General features: G+C 37.1%; 1 protein-coding gene and 2 long non-coding RNA genes across 7 annotated transcripts in view; 1 reads left to right on the top strand and 2 right to left on the bottom strand.

The window, feature by feature from the left end:
• Window positions 1-18,080, bottom strand: part of LOC110839609 (limbic system-associated membrane protein-like) — a 347,640-nt gene that overhangs the window by 160,122 nt on the left and 169,438 nt on the right. Inside the window, exon 1 of one of the 5 annotated variants that reach the window (XM_087351623.1) lies at window positions 2,784-3,160. The exons of 3 other annotated variants lie outside the window; for them this stretch is intronic. In XM_087351623.1, coding sequence (XP_087207749.1) covers window positions 2,784-2,814 — 31 coding nt within the window. In that variant the 5' untranslated portion in view covers window positions 2,815-3,160. Of the gene's footprint in view, window positions 1-2,783; window positions 3,161-18,080 lie in introns of those variants that run through there. One more of the 5 variants, XM_087351621.1, reaches the window with a different exon arrangement.
• On the top strand, window positions 8,936-10,624 carry LOC110839766 (uncharacterized). Its single transcript, XR_002546634.2, has 2 exons — window positions 8,936-9,460; window positions 10,408-10,624. It is a non-coding gene; the product is annotated as an uncharacterized LOC110839766 (long non-coding RNA).
• LOC110839569 (uncharacterized) lies at window positions 16,362-17,304 on the bottom strand. Its single transcript, XR_002546540.2, has 2 exons — window positions 17,024-17,304; window positions 16,362-16,516 (listed from the first exon to the last, which is right to left on the bottom strand). It is a non-coding gene; the product is annotated as an uncharacterized LOC110839569 (long non-coding RNA).

Below are 18,080 nucleotides of genomic sequence, written 5' to 3'. Positions count from 1 at the left end.
CGGCCGGGAATCGAACCCGAGACCCCAGGATTACAAGGCCAGCGTTCTAACCGCTAGACCACCTCATCTTATTATTATTTAATGTTCTGTCTGACGACAGGTCCATATGAACAGGTTCCTTCCATCCTTTTCTCGGACTGGGAACTGTTCATATACGTTCTTGGCAGATGATCCAGAAGTGGTTTGCCATTGCCTTCTTCTGTGTGTGAATGGAGTAATTGTTGGGATGCCACGGAGGAAAACTCCGTGTTGCCTAGACCACGGCCTTGCCCAACACAAGTTATAAATTCGGGTACTACCGGGAATCGAACCCGAGACCCCACTGCAGACAGACTGCACCAAATAAAAAATGATTTTTCTGTTTCGTTAAGTATTCACTATATCGAGAAATATTGCACGCGAACATTCTAGATATCAGTCAGCAAAGCGTTTCGTTATCACCAAAATATTGTACGTTTAGTCAATTTTGAGATATTTTTTAAAGTCATTCGAACTTCATGAACACTTGGGGTATGTATACTAGACCGGCATATGTCAAAATATCTGTCCGACAAATTCTGATACAAAAATGTAATGTTTTCGAGACGAAACATAAAGAACAAGTTCACTTTCGGGTTCATGCGTTCATTTTATGTAACGCACGGAAAAAAAACAGATGAATAAAAATGCAGTCAGACCTCTTCAATCTTCGCAAGGTTGCCTATACTTGAAGGCGTAAGTACGTTCTGGCTTATTCCTGTAGAATGATTCCTGACGTGACACGCCACGTCTGTCACAAGAGACGTGCTAATCCCCGCCAGTCTATCAGCAGGACATTTTCAGCAATTCTAGCGAACTAAAGCACTACGTCTCGTTGGCACAGCCTATCTACTGCGATGACGTATTTGGTAGGCGAACTCTTAGATTGATCCCCAGGTTATTTAACGGCGCTCCTTAACAACAGGATTCGAATTACTTTGAAAATCTTCCATAGCTGATAAGATAAAAGATTTCTTAAAAGACCATCGTGGTATATTTCAACTTCTGTTCTGATATTTGTCGGAATAAATAGAATAAAAATACGAAATCAGCAACCAATCCAAGATAACTATACACTGAATGTTTTATAACCCACTGCAATCTATGAAAAAACAACGTATATCATGACTGAATTTTCCTTACGTTCAGTCGAATACAAGGGCATCACTTCAAATCGGCCACGACTGCTTCCCTTCCAATTTCGATGAAATTAACCTCTCGTTCCATTTCATGTTATATAAATGCATAGTTGATATGAAATCGCCACATCCTTTGCGAATAAACAGAATTCAGAAATTCATGAACTCCAAAGAAGGAATTTAATAGCAATGATTTACATTTCTCGCGTGCCGAAGTACATAATCGCAAACTTGGGAAAGATGAATACGTAAAGGCGCGCTTGAATCTCTCGAAACAGCTGTCCTAACTGAGCACTGTCACTGTTTTCTGAAATTACTTGCAGAAATGAGTAGGGTTCAACAGAATACGTCGCGACTGTTGGTTGCCCCGTTGAACGGTTCATAAAACACGACATTAAAACTACATCCGTATAAACCTGCACTACCCTAACAAAGGCGTGGCCCTCTCGAAGTTCATGCAGCTGAATGTTGGTGTCTAAACACGGAGGTTGGTGGTGGGCGAAGTGCGAATGTATCTCTCCCAGTTCTGAAATTTTCCTCAGAAAATTAACATTCTATCATTTCCATATTCCCATCCATCATTTATCCACTTGAGCGGTAGTTCAGATAACGCAATACATTATCAAACACTTCGTCCTAAGTCTGGCTTTATACTTGGCTGATCTCGGACTAGAAACTACTTTCCCTTAACAGTTTCCTTCTAAAAATAAATTTAACAACGCAATATCAGTCCTACAAAGTTTTCTACTAAATTCTACAAAATTTGATTGAAATGTCTAGATTAAATAAAGTCAACTCATTTGTTTCTATGTTACTTAAGCACTGTGTCTTAGATCCGCTTTTTACAACGTTGTAAGAAATTTGGAAAACAATCGTGAAAATATCAGTTAATCGTCGCTTATTTCAATGTAAACTGAGTGGCCCACCCGAGATTCGAAAAGAAAACTTTCGTAACGTAAAGAAGCCACAACGCTACGTCATATCGTGACATCAGTCCACAAACAGTAAACTGATACGGAATGACTGAACGCTCGGTTACAACAAAGTTCGCATAAACCGAATTCGAATTAGCGTCTCGAAAAAAAACAATGTTTACACACGTTTTCATGAAATGCTTTTCTCCTGTTATTATGTAGGCCTTTTCTAGTACAGAGAAACATGGAATAGAAACTACGAAAACATTTAAAAACGCTTTTAAAACTACACACGAGACAGCAACACAGCCCTCGACAAAAGACAACAGCGTTACGTAAACAATTATCGAAGATACGTTTCGATTTAAGATTCCCACAATTTTAAATATTCTCGTAGTTATTAATTCTTATTATGTATTATAATTCAATTATTTTGTCTTTCATAATGATTAAAATTCTTTTCTTATTCGCTAAGTCTGAATATATACATCCCCCACTCAATACATGTACTCGGCCAAATAGATTAAACTTAATATGAAGCACAGACGAACGTAAGAAATATTGTGTAACTTCCTGTATGATCAACACATTGCATTGTCAAACGCTCCTAGACAAATGGAGAAATATTCACGTATGCCACCACACAGAACGGTAAAAACAAAACAGCGAGTGACAGAAGTTTCAAAATAAAACACAACAATCAGCCCCTTACCTTCAAACAGGCTTGCCGTAACAAAATTCATCCTCTCCTGAACTTCTAGATGTCTTGAACGAACTTCAGTTACAGATATTCAAACTTCAGGGAGCCATTTCATTCATTGGTAACAAAAAACAAACGAAAGTTAGGGCTGTCCTGTTGACTCACTACATCGCAATGTTAAAACCGCCTTCAAAACAAACTGTCACACGACCTTGCAGCTCACAAAGAAAAACTGATACTGTCATTATTAAATCATTGCTTGATTCAAATTAATTTTACGATTAGCTCTGTTTCCTTTCTCAATAACACAAATGCCTCAAACGGAAACAACATGCAACAACCTTCCGCAGGCAAGCGACGTCCGACAACTGAACCCGTTACTCGTCAGACTTCAACTGCGCACAAGTACGCATGCGCAAGTCAGCGTCGCTTTACCAAATATTCGTACCACACGATTTCCTTTCCGCGAATGTTCTACAGAAGCTCTCTAACGGCAACATGAGAACCATCTAACAGCTAAAAAGGAATTTCTCACTGTTGTCATTTCACAGAGGACAGGAGAGTCGTAATTATTTCGGGCGTCCTTGCTAATGACGATGAAAGCTGAAAGAATGTGGAATTGTATCCTGAATTACACACTCATTTAAGTATTTTAAATATCAAACTTCAAATACGTGCAAAAGTCGCTATAACTCCACTAATCATCTGTTTTGTAAACCTTCACAACAAAACATTTTGTTAAAAAAAAAAACTTTTCAGTAAAACCAGAGAAAAGTAACCACGTTACAATAAACTGGGAATGTAATTCAAATTCTTCAAGTTGCTATTTAAGTGAATTTAAGTAAACGTTGAACTCTTTTCTATTTTATCTTAAACTTGAAACTGCCTTTTCAGCAGACTTGGAACGTAATCGAAACACATTATTCAAGTCCTCAAAGTTTTCTTTTCCCCCAAGCGACTTGCATTCAAGCAGCCTGACTAGTATGGACGAGGCTTAATCATTAAATTAGATTATAAAGTTTTCCACTAAGTAAATATTATTTAAAAATCCAATTCGTTCCTCAAAGGTACACAACGTTTCTCTGTTCGATGGATGTTCTGCTTAAGGATACAAATTTCTGTAATTACTCTTTGTGGGTAAAATAAAGTGTTATTTAATGTTAAATAAAGTGGTATACAGGAAAAACTTGTGAATATAGAATGAACACGAATGATCTCTTATCTTTCCGGAAATATGTAGCAATACGCGTGGGGCACATCGGAAAGTTCAGACATTAATCTATAATTGCCAAGGTTTCTTTTCTACATTCAGGTGGTCGATATACGTACCATTGACCAATCGAGCACCAGTTCCATCCGCACATGCCGTAGCATTTCGATGTTGGTACAAACTAAAGTGGTTCTGAGTTCACACAAAGTGGCAAGTATTGGTGGCACTTACAATCGATTCTTGACCTGCAAAGAAAAATGGTAAAACGATGTAAATTCTGGCAACCTTTTCACCAATCCGTTCATTCACCACGTCCAATCCGTTTTCCAGGTAGAATCCTATGCAGAAATGTCACTTTGTGATGAAAATGAGGACGCTCCCAATATTGATTTAAAACCAAATCATGACGTAGTGCTATTAAACAATTATCTAGCACGACAAGGTGAAAATTGGACAACAAATATAAAACGATTAGACACTTCCAATTCTGAAACCATGGTTGATGTAATCGTACAGCCGGCGTCATAATTCCAGTCATTCCTAATTTCCTTCTGTGCATTTATTATTATTATTTAGTGTTCTGTCTGACGACAGGTCCATATGAACAGGATCCTTCCATCCTTTTCTCGGACTGGGACCTGTTCATATACGTTCTTGGCAGATGATCCAGAAGTGTTTTGCCATTGCCTTCTTCTGTGTGTGAATGGAGTAATTGTTGGGATGCCACGGAGGAAAACTCCGTGTTGCCTAGACCACGGCCTTGCCCAACACAAGTTATAAATTCGGGCACCGCCGGGAATCGAACCCGAGACCCCAGGATTACAAGGCCAGCGTTCTAACCGCTAGACCACCTCATCTTATTATTATTTAGTGTTCTGTCTGACGACAGGTCCATATGAACAGGATCCTTCCATCCTTTTCTCGGACTGGGACCTGTTCATATACGTTCTTGGCAGATGATCCAGAAGTGGTTTGCCATTGCCTTCTTCTGGGTGTGAATGGGATGCCACGGAGAAACCGGGGAAGCCCCCGGAGGAAAACTCCGTGTTGCCTAGACCACGGCCTTGCCCAACACAAGTTATAAATTCTGGCACCGCCTGGAATCGAACCCGAGACCCCAGGATTACAAGGCCAGCGTGTTCGTCTGTACCTTCCATTAATTACAAGTTGTGCCAGACATCTGTTAAGTAAATACAGCAGCATGTCTGCCTCATTTGTAAAGACACAGAATAATATTAATTATTCTTCCGAGAAGTGTGAATGTGTACATAAAATCGGAATTCCAACGTTCATCAAACAAAAAAATTAATGAATAAAAAGTACGTTTCACTCGTACTGTCTTAGACGCTGCTCAAATGATACAGTGATAATGTAAATGACAATTCTGAAGATTCCCATTTTCATCAACAGAAGTTAATGGACCACGTATCATTTATAGACAAACAAGAGTTATATATCGAATATCACATTTCACATGTTTCGGTCTCCAATTCCTATTGGTAAGAATTCCACACGATGTTTAAACAGAATCTGTCTCTGACATGCTTGACTAACTTGTGTTCTGTGGGTTTTATCTGCCTACGTTATTGCATTGTGCTTGTTAACTTTCCCTGACAAGGGTCCCACATCACTGAATTGTACCTTAACAAGAAGAGTCTCGTCACCAGATACACGTCTTGTTGAAGACGTGACAGCAGACTTATCATTCGGCTGGATAGTTTGCATTAATTGAAGTCTACAACAATTTATCCCGAGACGTATCTTCAGAATTTAGCAGACGTGTTTCTGTGATAAATCTAATTCACGACCTGCAAGTCTTGTTGATTTGCGAGTACTCCTGAGAACCAAGGACGCCGCGTAGGCACTAAGACTCTTTCCAGTGCATCCTCATTCACAGACTCTCGACCGGAACTTTTCTCTCTTTACACAAACAATCCGTTTCACAGAAATGCTTGTTCCTTGCAAACATGGATCGTTCAGAAGATGGATTTACTCCGTTCCACTAGTTTAGTGTTGTGCAACCTATCTACTAAATATTTTTGAAGAGTCACGGCGGCATACCAACCCCATTTTGTATATTGTGGGGGGGGGTAGATGGTTTATGGCACTGATTGGCCGCGACAGCTTCTTACAAATCGACCCCAACCAAAAAAATGTTTTATTTTATGTTTATAATTATCCATCATTGTCATTTACTTTAAATATATTAATTATTTTAAATAAATTAAAATATATTTATACATATTGTTTAATCATTAAAACTTAAAGATACTTATTCATATTTTATATGTAGATTATATGTAATTATTTCACAGTACCCAAATCAGTTTCTAGCGACCAAAACATCCAATTACTTATGGAACATTTTTATGGAATACGACTGTCATTTACGAACACTGGATGTGAGCAGAGAAAATATTAGATTTAAAATAAAGCTAGGCATCAATAATTATCTAATTATGAAAATCTACAATCCATTTACCGTCGTCTCTCTTTGCAGCGTTGCCTGTTGCCTAATTGCTTCTCAGTGCATTTTCAAAACGTCGAAGACCATTCTTCCTTTCCACGCCCAATCCGTGAGGAAAATTGTCTAAGTCTGAAACCGAAGGGGGTGTACGCGTTCATTCAGCGTCCTAAATCCATCACCCTTTATTTTCCTGTGTTCTTCCTATGCGGCTTTGCCCTGATTTCGGTTATTTATAATTATACTTAAGAGATATCCGTTTAGAAAAAGTACCAATAACTCTGCCTAATCTGAAGATAGTCGTGAATTAATATTAACCACTTTCAACGCGTGCCACTAGGTCTCTCAGTGAAATGAAAGTGAAGAGCTTGTAGAAGACTGGCGTTGTTGCCAAGGTCAATACAAATCATAATGATTTAAACCGTTTATTACGTTTAAAATCTAGAATTATACTTTTTTTACGTGGCCAGACAGTAATTTTTTAAATTTCCCAGTAATCTGATTTATAATGTGAACAAATGTATGGATATTACTCACCAGAACACCCATGACCAAGTCAGACAGAAAGATGGGCGATAAACAGAAATGATCCTTCATGCCAGGATAATGATCTACCAATCGATACTGAATCTGATCAATCCAACCTCAATTTTATCCGCTCGACTCTCCACAGTTCTGTGGTGTAGACATTCACACAGGTTGTACTCGTTCCACTGCTGCAATTATAGCATCTGTATTGTGTGGTGTCCGTGCAGTCCGTCGGCGACCTGGATTCATGCGTTTTAAGGTACAATTTGGCTGCACGTGACAGAGACAAGCGACCGAGGCAGGCGACAGAGACGGGAGACAGACACATCGCAGCTTGTCGCCACACACTTTTGAGGTGACGACCGAGACATGCGGTGAAGTGTTTGTTTTCTTTGTTTTGTTGAGACATACGTGCACATATTCTGTGAAAAATGAGTACAAAAATGCTTCTAAAAAGGTTACTCGAAGAAGAAGATGATGTGTTGCTGTGTTATTTGTTGCGAAAGAAACAAAGAAAACCTACGAGTTCAATATTCAAAACCAGACGTGAAGAAGGTTCTTTCTGTCGGTGGTCAGTGGTCGGTTTTCTGCTACTAATTCTACCAATTGCTCATCTTGGTCACCAGTAAATTTAATTTCAGCCATTATTTTACTCAACAACGCACGTGCTGCCTGAGCCCGTCGCGAGACACCACTGGTCCGAGAGCGGTCTCCTGTGCTTTGTCTCTGTCTCGCGCTCGTAATTGTACTTCATACGATTGTACAGAGAGCAGACAGGAAGGGACCAGTCTCGGTCTCGTAACTCTGTCGCCTGCCTCGGTCGCTTGTCTCTGTCGCGTGCAGCCAAATTGTACCTTTAGGTGTCACGTGTCCTGTCTCGCGGAGACGCTGCTCCAGTCGTCGAAACACATTAGCGTTTCGATGACCTCGACCAGGATAACGTAGCGCGTAATCCCGTGTAGCAGTACTATCATCTGGACTATTACAAGCTCAGAAAGTTATGAGCATGTTGTTGTATTCGTCGTGTGTTATATTCCATTATCACTAGGTTACAACTGAACCCTGCCGTGCACTGTGTGTTTTGAGTGTACCTAACATCGCCGTAACACTCCCTATAGAGTCCTATATGCCTGCCTGTAATGCTGACTATACAGACGCCTTTATGTCTCCATAAAGTACTGGCTGTATATACGCCCCTCCCACCTCCTATAACACTAGTTTTAGAGACGCATATATGCGCGCCTATATAATACTGGCTGTATAGACGCTTCTTTGTTGCTTATAATACTGCTTACACAGAGTGTCCAAAAAAAGATGTATACACGTTACAATACGATGGCCGCTTGTCAGTCAGTCGTTCACCGCCGTAAACTGCGCCACGAAGCTAATGGTGGTCATTTTGGAAACCTTCACTAGATTCGATAATTCGCTTAGTGCCAGTGTTGACATTACGTAATGGTTTATTTCATTCACTGAATGTGTGTGTGTGTAGATCGTTTTGGGACATACGTACAGACTTATCTATGCTTGCCTACAGACCCCTTTTTAACTATTCTGTTGCATGCATTGTCGTCTCTACCCATTCCTATTACATTCACAAAATTGACTGTACTACTGGCTGCATATTCGAGTCTGCTAATGCCTGTTTGGCATTCACTATCCATGCCTGTTATGCAGGGTATCTCGTTTCTAACCACACAGCAACACTGCTTTCATAATTTCATCTCTCCATGCCTATAATTCCAGTCATATAGACACACCTACAACACTGCGTACATAACAACATCGCGATGCCTGCAGAAGGGATAAACAGAAGGCTTTATCCATGCCAATATCAGACCATCTTCGGGGCACAGATAATACCAACACACATATCAGTAAGTCAATATTGAAAGTTGGCAACTTATATGCATTGTGCTGTTATCTGTCGGCTTGCGTCGTAAAACTACTGTAAGAGCCATCTAGTGGCCAGTCGCCAACTACGTAGGATTTGAGGTTTTCTCTGTAGTGAGTTCGATAATGTTTGTCGTCAGCGTTACAGTGGCAAATATTGATGTCGGCAGTATGGAAATCTGAGTTGTTGGAAAACATCTCCGAGACGTTTACTACCATTTCACCTTCCCTTCGACATTTAATTTCACAAAGCTGAATAAGTCTTCTGGGATATTGCACCATTCCAACATGTGGTAGAAACTAACCGACGTTTCAGAGGTGACTATCGCAATAACCACTTCTGAAATGTAAATTTATACCAGGCTAAATTGTGCAATATCCCAGAAAACAGTCATCCTCATAGTCGACCCTGTGAGAACCTGAAATAACAGCTACATAAACTTCATCTATGATACTGCAAAGGATCATCTCAACTTTTAAAAATTAATGCATGAGAAATGGTTAAAATAAGTATTTATGTACTCTTAAACATCGCGAATTTCTCAGCAGATCCTTAAAAAAAGTGTTCACAAGCATTTTGGACAGCTGAGTTGGGTAAAGTTTCTTTTATTATTATATGGAAGGATATAATGGAACTGCTTCATTTATCCACAAACACAAAACTTTTTGTTTGTTACTTCCAACAGAGTTTGTATGTCTCCAGTAAGTGATAATTTGTCTTTATCTCATGTAGTCAGTATTTCCTTTCTGTGTTTTATTAAGCTAATCTGTCAACTTCATGTCACACAGGATAACAGTAAGGCTTATAAGAGACCAGGAGACATAACCTTTTTCAGTATATTGCAATACAATATAAATCAACATAATATGAAGCTTTATTAACAACATGTATAAAAGATATTAAATTATTATTGATTTCATAATATTTCTGTCAATCTGTGAACTGAACACCATCATGGTGCAGGGATTAACATTGTGTTTTGAATTCAGAACTTTCTCTTTTCATATTTCATCCCAGAGACACATTATCCTGACTCAGGCTTTTCATTCTTTTCCTCAGCCACACAAGGTTGTGACATTGTCTTATATTAGACCACAACTATTTCCTCTCGCATACTTTTAAATATATTATTCATTTATCATTCTGTCATTTAATACTCTCTTGGTTCTCTGCTCTACTACAGCATAATTAAATAAACTATAAATAAAATATTAATTAATTTTCAAAACCTGTCTCAAACACACTGGCCCCGCTCTTCTTTATTCTGAGTTGGAAGGCACAACGTGTGTAAGTTATGACCCTAGCTGTAAAACCAGTTATTACACTGCAAAGAGGTACACATCTTAATCTAAATATGGCTGTCTTCTGGGCTGTAGCACCCCATCATCGCACCCTAAACAGAAAGGCAGTCAGGACCTCTGAAACACTGATAAACTACTACCAGATTACACGATGCTACAAACCAGAAGATGGCCATCTTTGGACTCACTGCCATGAAAACCTCAAATCCTATCTTAATACACTTTATTATCTTTTGCAGTCATGTTCATGAATGCTCAAAACAGAGAGATGCTTAATTTTGGGAAAATGGCTCTGTGCGACCAGTTACTTCAATCTCCCGACCTTCGACAAGTCCCAGTGGAAGACGAGCCACAAGGGGCAATTCCTGTTGATATGAAACCATTGTATTTTTTGCATATAGGATAGATAATTGAATACACAATTAAAGTATGCATTCTTATTTGCATAAAAACGTGTATATTCTTTTTTTGATTGAAAACCTCAAGAACCTAAAATTTTTCCAATTAACAGATGACCGCAAAGGCAAGGATTTATTGAGATTAAATAGAGTGCCTTCTGACCTAATTCAATTCAGTCATTGTGATGAATAAGGAATCGCAGTAAAATGGTTACTTGTGCTGAAGACCTTCAGTATTTGACTGTGTCCTGCGGTTTGCCGTGAACAAGCGAACACTGCTGGTTTTAACCAGTGATAATCAGCTACTGCACATTTATAAAAATGAGGCAGAAGTAGAGCTGATGTCTGAATGTCAGGAATATTACTTAGTCTACATGTACAGCTGTATTAATCAACCAACCATTACCATAAACATTTGGTTTTATTAATATATAGATTAGTCAATCAGATTTAGCTAATCAAGGGCTGCAGTAGCAGTTAATTGAAACATGAATGCAGCATGTAAGTGTTTCTGAAGAATAAGCTGAATAAAAGCACTTTGTTTCTTATGTAAGGAATATTATTCAGATGACCAAAAATGATCATAACATTCTTGGACTTAGGGTGAAGTCTAGCAATTTTGGGGACTTTTTTATGTTCACAAATTTAATTATCTGCAAATTTCAATTTAAAGCTATCGCATTTATTATTATTATTATTATTATTATTATCATTTATTATTGACTGCAAATTGGTTTATACCCGGTGGCAGTGACCTACAATAAGATACAAAACAATAAGACACAGCAAAACAATGAGACACAACAGAACAATGAGATACATCAACACAATGAGACAACAAAACAATAAAAAAGGACACGACAAAAAGAACAATAAGACACAACAAAACAATGAGATACATCAACACAATGAGACAACAATAAAAAGGACACAACAAAAAAACAATAAGACACAACAAAACAATGAGATACATCAACACAATGAGACAACAAAACAATAAAAAAGGACACAACAAAAAACAATAAGACACAACAAAACAATGAGATACATCAACACAATGAGACAGAACAAAACAATAAAAAAGGACACAACAAAAAAACAATAAGACACAACAAAACAATGAGATACATCAACACAATGAGACAACAATAAAAAAGGACACAACAAAAAAACAATAAGACACAACAAAACAATGAGATACATCAACACAATGAGACAACAATAAAAAAGGACACAACAAAAAAACAATAAGACACAACAAAACAATGAGATACATCAACACAATGAGACAACAAAACAATAAAAAAGGACACAACAAAAAACAATAAGACACAACAAAACAATGAGATACATCAACACAATGAGACAGAACAAAACAATAAAAAAAGGACACAACAAAAACAATAAGACACAACATATCCCATTCAAAATCAACCAACTCATAGATTACAAAACTATCTAACCTAAAGTACTTAACTTAAAAATTAATACCACCTAGACATAAGACAATAACCATAATGAATTACAAACGTCATGAACTGATGCACTCACTCAACAATACAATAAGACACAACAATACAACATACCACACTCAAAATAAAACAACTGACACACAATACAAAACACACATCCACTAATTAATCACTATACTTAGAGTAGAATAAAAAATAAAAAGTCCTCCCTCAGTACATGAAAATTTTATCCCAAAGAACTACAGCCCTTCATCACTTGGAGAATAAGACACTTCCCTTATCACCATCTAATCCCCTCTTAATAACCCCTTGCTTGTAACTACTTTTCTGACCCTCTTTCTAAAGGTGCCTAATTTACAGGGGAAAGACTCTAGCACGCCTGGAGATAATTGGTTCCAGCTTCTTATGGTCCTATTTACAAAGGAATATTTGCCTACATCCGTTCTTTGTTTGGAAATGTATTCCTTTTCTCAAATCAACATTCCTTTATAAAAGTATATAGAAATGGGTGATCCTCATGGTAGACTATAATCTGTCTCCATATTCATTTACCATAGAAACATAAGTTATACTCTTGGTCACAAGTTTGGTGCTTCACCTAGTAGTTGGCTTGTCTTGGGGTGAAAGTTGTTTAGTTTATGTTCTAATTGCAACCCTTGTCTTACCTGTCTCTTGCTTTATAAGACAGTGGAGACTGACTTTATTAATTCTTTGTTCTACAGCATTTGCCTAGACAGAATGAGGAAACCGCAAAAGACCATCGCCAGACTCTAAGCTAATATTTGAACACATGACCTCTCAAATATGAAGGAAAGCTAACCACTAGGTTGTCACATTCATTGCCAATATTCTTGTTGTATGTACTTTTTATAAATCTCCCCTCTTTCTAGTGGATGTGGACTAGTGCATCAACAAATAAAGATTGCCCAAAACAAATACTAATCTTCTTAATATCAAGATTACAGATCATGAAAATTCTGTGTCATGTACTCAGACCTAGATTATGCTGAATATTCCAAAGAAATATTTAGAAATTCACACATGAAAATTATCCTAAATAGAGCTAATATCTCTCGTAAAGCATCTTCCCCACAGACCACATATATCTTTAAGCAGTCTACAGTTTTCTAAGAAATTAATAATTTAATGTTGTTAATCTTAAAACTTTGCATACCGTATAGTGTATTAGAATATAAAATAAGCAAACAAACAAACTATTAAACCATATTTAGACCAATTTTAAACCATTTTGATTAAATGAATTAATTTCCCTGTTCCCACTGATGATGACCTCTTGAGGTTGAAACTCGTATGGCACTAGTGTCTTTTTTAAAGTGTTAATAATTTGTTTGTTTGCTTATTTTATAATCTGAATGTTGTTACCATGTACTTCTATTCTGCAATGAGGATAAGGAGATGGATATGTCTTCCACATACAAAAGTAGAAATTCTTTAAAGCAATTCTTCCCTTTCTCGTCCACTGACCTTTTACATATGACCTAGTGATAACTGAGTTATCATTTAAACTGAGATTGATCTTCAAGGCCAAGTCATTCACTCTTCTTGCAAAACAAGCCAGTTTCACAGAGAAGCTGGAGACATTCAATTAATTACAGAATTAAAATTATGTTTACCTTGAATATCAGTTATGGTGAAAATCTCTCGAGGCTGATTCATTATAAGACTACTGTGTTGGACACCGTCCATTATCTGAGTTACAATGGATGCGGGCGACATTTCGGGACTTGGTTCTAGTCTCGTATTCAGGCAATTCTCTGACATTATGTTGGTTAGTGTACTCACTTAGTATTCAACAGTTCCTTGGTTCAATCCCAATCACTAATTGTAATAATTAAAAGGTTATAGAAGCTCTATCAATACAATGACAAAGAATTGCCTGAATATGGAGGTACATCCAACTCCTGAAATGTTATGAGTATTTGATTAACTCCTGCCTCAGTCAATTGATAATACCCATCATAATATTCAAATATTTATGGTAATTCTGAAATTGTATTTATTGAATTTGTTCTTATCCATTTTAGAGTTCAGTGTCTCATGGTAGCGAAAAGATCAATCTGGTCTTTTTGGATTTCTGTGTAATCTTATATGTAGAAAATGTTACATGAATGCCCTCGGACATTATCTGAGACATTTTAGTATCCGTTTTCAACCACTCCTGAGTCACTACATGTAAAACAGCAATATGTATCGCTAGGAATGGAATAATGTCACATATTGTGCAGTACAAATTATACTTTGCAAATGTTAGATTATTACCAGAATGTCTAAACATTTTTAACTACTCTTTATGTAACATTAACATCGAAAGAAGATGCACCTATCAAAGTTTTATATCAGACATCCACAATTAAAAGTTACGCGCAAAGGCTCGAAACAGATAATCACCAAAAGAAAATGCAAAAAGGTTGCTAGATTTCAAGTAGTAATTAAATAAGGTTTAACACAATATACAAAATATAACTCACAAGTATCTGCAAACTGTCATATATTAAACTGGTACCACAATTTAAGAAACACTGATTTCAAATACAAACTTTTATGTCAAAATGTGTCTCATTCTTCACCCTTTCCCAAATTATAAACTTATAACACCTTTCAACAAAAACAGCATCGTGTTCTTCATTTGTATTAATAGTTAAAATGGTTCACATTAAGTGAAAATAAATAATTAATTTTCTCATAAGAGATTCCTCTTTCAATTTGCAGTAGCTGAGATAAATATTGTCTGCGACAAAATCTGAATAGTATAAAGTGCTAAAGATTACTTAACTTTGTGGCAAAGTACACAAATTTGAAAAGCAATAAATAACAATAATGTTATAATGCAAAATGAACTTGATAGTTGATCCTATAGTTCTGTTACACACTGCGGATTGAAACAGATGCCAGTTACTTTGCATGGTACCAAAAAGATTCATGTAGCGAGACCCCTTGATATGGTAGAAGTACTGGGTTCGAATTTCAGTCAGTGTGCCTGTGTTCCTCACATCCCATTTGATTCTGAAGCTACTGCTATATAGATATCGATGTTCCATGAGTTATTATTATTAAGTGTTCTGTCTTACGACAGGTCCATTGCTCTGCCCAAAAAGAGCTCTCCAGTTGTCCCTATTCTCGGCTTCTCGCTTTAATTCCTGGAACGTCATCTTCTTTCCTTGTTTAAGGTCGTCGGTTAGCTGTATCAATCTTCTTCCTAGTCCTCTCTTTCCTTCAACCTGGCCTTCAATGATATCACTCAGTAATCCATTCCTTCTCATAATATGTCCCAGCCAGTTAGCTTTCCTTCGTGTAATCGCCTGCAGAATGCTTCTTTGCTCGTTGACTCTCCTCAATACTTCTTCGTTGGTCACTCGATCCGTCCACCTGATCTTCTCTATTCTTCTCCAACACCACATTTCAAATCTCTCCAGGTATTTCTGTTCCTTCTTCCTGAGTGTCCAAGTTCCATGAGTTATCATTCTATAATTATATAAACAGTTGATCGTCTTCCTAATATCGTATCAACGTGCAGAAGGGATTTCATAATTCAGTTAACTAATATTACAGATATTTAGAGTTGAACCACTACTAATGTTAACTGTATGAAGATTCTACATTGCAAAACTGTTTTCCATACGTAGAAAATAAGGAAGCATATAGATACAAAGAGTAACACACATACTCGGTGGCATTTGAAAGACTTTTCCTTGTACGCTTATCACACGACCAGGAATAAAGCCTGTGGGTAATATCCATTCGCTATGTAATGCTTTCTAGAAGACAGAAATATTCTTTGACATGTTAGAACTATAAATATAATTGAACGTGAAAAATACTTGTGACATGTGGCTAAATATGCTAAAGAGAAAATTAGCATGCAGAGAAAAGAATGTGTAAGTAGGCCTACACCCACAAAGAGCACAATTATAATTTGCTCTTAGACATCTCACCAGCAATGGATAATTAGTTTTATTAAATTTCTACAAATGTAACATTGCACAGGTTTATACAGTTTATACGGATTAACTTGAATGTGCAAATATTTATCATTATTTCTTGAAGATATTAGTCACTTGCCACTACCCAGAGAAAACACCGGAAGAAAAGGATAAGATGGGCAAGGCACAAAGATATGAAAAATAGATAAACAATTTTGTTTGAGAAACCTAACGGAAAACAACTGTCGCTTGTAAATTCTAGGCATTTATTGGAAGATGAAATTCAAATGAACCTTAAAGATGTATGGCACAAGGATGTGGATTGGGTTTATCTTGGTTAGAACATGGACCAGTGTCAGGCTTTTGTAAACAAAATCAAAAATTAAGTTTTTGATGCCATGAAGGTTGGAAATTGTTTTACTACCTGAGCATAATTTTATTAGCTTCTCAAAGGTGGATTTTACACCATGGAGTTGGGTAATTTCAATTTAAAGCATTTTACAATATGAAATGCAGTTTGAATTCATCCGTGCAACTCTGTAAAGAAAGAGCAAAATGTGGACCACCTAAGCCTCTGTATAATGCACTCACTGTCTTTTGCACAAGTTCACTCTGTTACATTTCTTCCATTCCACATTCACAAATGGAGTTAAAACATGCAATCACCCAAACATAACCTCTGTTAAATACAGCAATTACACACTGCGCCAAGCACTCGAGCACTAAAATGCTAAAAAGTTTGGATGACCTATTCCATTAAGAATTTGGTAACAACTGAAATTATTTATTTCCATGTTTCTACCTCCAATTAACTGAGTACTGACTCAAATCCAGGCAATGGCATAAGCAAAGTGGTGGTGAAAGTGAGGTTAGAATTTTCAATAATACATATTTTGCTAATTCGGAAAATGAGAGTTTTCTTCATGTTCAAACACACACACTCACTCTTATTAAATGAGTAACTCAAAATATTAGAACCTATGGAGTAGTTCTACAGGCTACAATTAATCATTACACGAAATGTCGACTTGCAACTAAATTTACCTCGAAAGAGAATGTGAACATAACATAAGCATCACAAGCCAATTATTGAAACTAAACGCCTAATCGTTTGTATCCATCCATGTGTCTATCACTAAAAAGACACCTGTAAATAACCCGAAAGAACTTCAAGATGCCAACTGTACTTTCGTACTTTGGCAGCACTGTTATAGTTATCAGAAATTATAATGAGTCATTTCGAACCTAGAAAAGACCTGTAGGCCTTTAACCATCAATAAAGCACAGTACAAATATAGAAATCAATAATTAAGTACTTTAAGTTAACTTGCAGTTACCGCAAATACTGCTCCTTTCTCTCCACAGGCCTATTATATAGCCGATGAAACAACGGATACATTTCAATAGGAATGGTTTAGTATAGAGCCAGTTAACTCAATCAGTATAATAACTGGCTATGGGCTGGACGTTCGATCCCCCACTGGGACACAGGATTTCTTTTCTCAGCTTCAGCGTCCAGACCTGCTCTGTGGCCAACGGGTACCGGGAGTCCCTTCCCCAGGGCTAAAGCACGGCCGGAGCGTGATGCTGACCACTCACCCTGATCTAGTGCCGAGGCTGAGAATGAGTAGAAGCTATACTGCTCTCCCCCTGAGCGCCTACATGACACGTAGCGAGATAAGTTTCCTTTACTTATTTTTATGATTTAGTATTGAAGTTAAGCATGGACCTGTCTTTGAAAAGACGGCGACTTCCTACAATCTGGGTTTTTAACAACTATTACAGCTCGAAGTTAATTATATTCCGTATTAACATGCTTTTGAGAGAAATGGCTTCAGTAGACCATCAATCAAATACACAAGTTCTAAACTTTGTTGTCTTTCTTCTCTGATCATTCGTAAGGGAAAATGATTGCTGAGAAGGCAGTGCAGTCTCCAGTAGCCTTGAACTTGTATTCGATATATCGAAATATTCAATACATACAATATTTAAAATCGAGATTCCTTGTAACCTACTAAATTTGTAACAAATTATTTAAAAAGCAAACTTTTATTAACTAAATTTTATTTGAAATTTCATAAACCATGCGCTGTTAATATAT

Source organism: Zootermopsis nevadensis, unplaced genomic scaffold (assembly GCF_977971745.1).
Source record: "Zootermopsis nevadensis isolate Lab colony 2312 unplaced genomic scaffold, Znev_1.0 Znev_ptg000019l, whole genome shotgun sequence".
Lineage (NCBI taxonomy): Eukaryota > Metazoa > Arthropoda > Insecta > Blattodea > Termopsidae > Zootermopsis > Zootermopsis nevadensis.
This window is presented reverse-complemented; position numbering and strand designations above follow the sequence as displayed.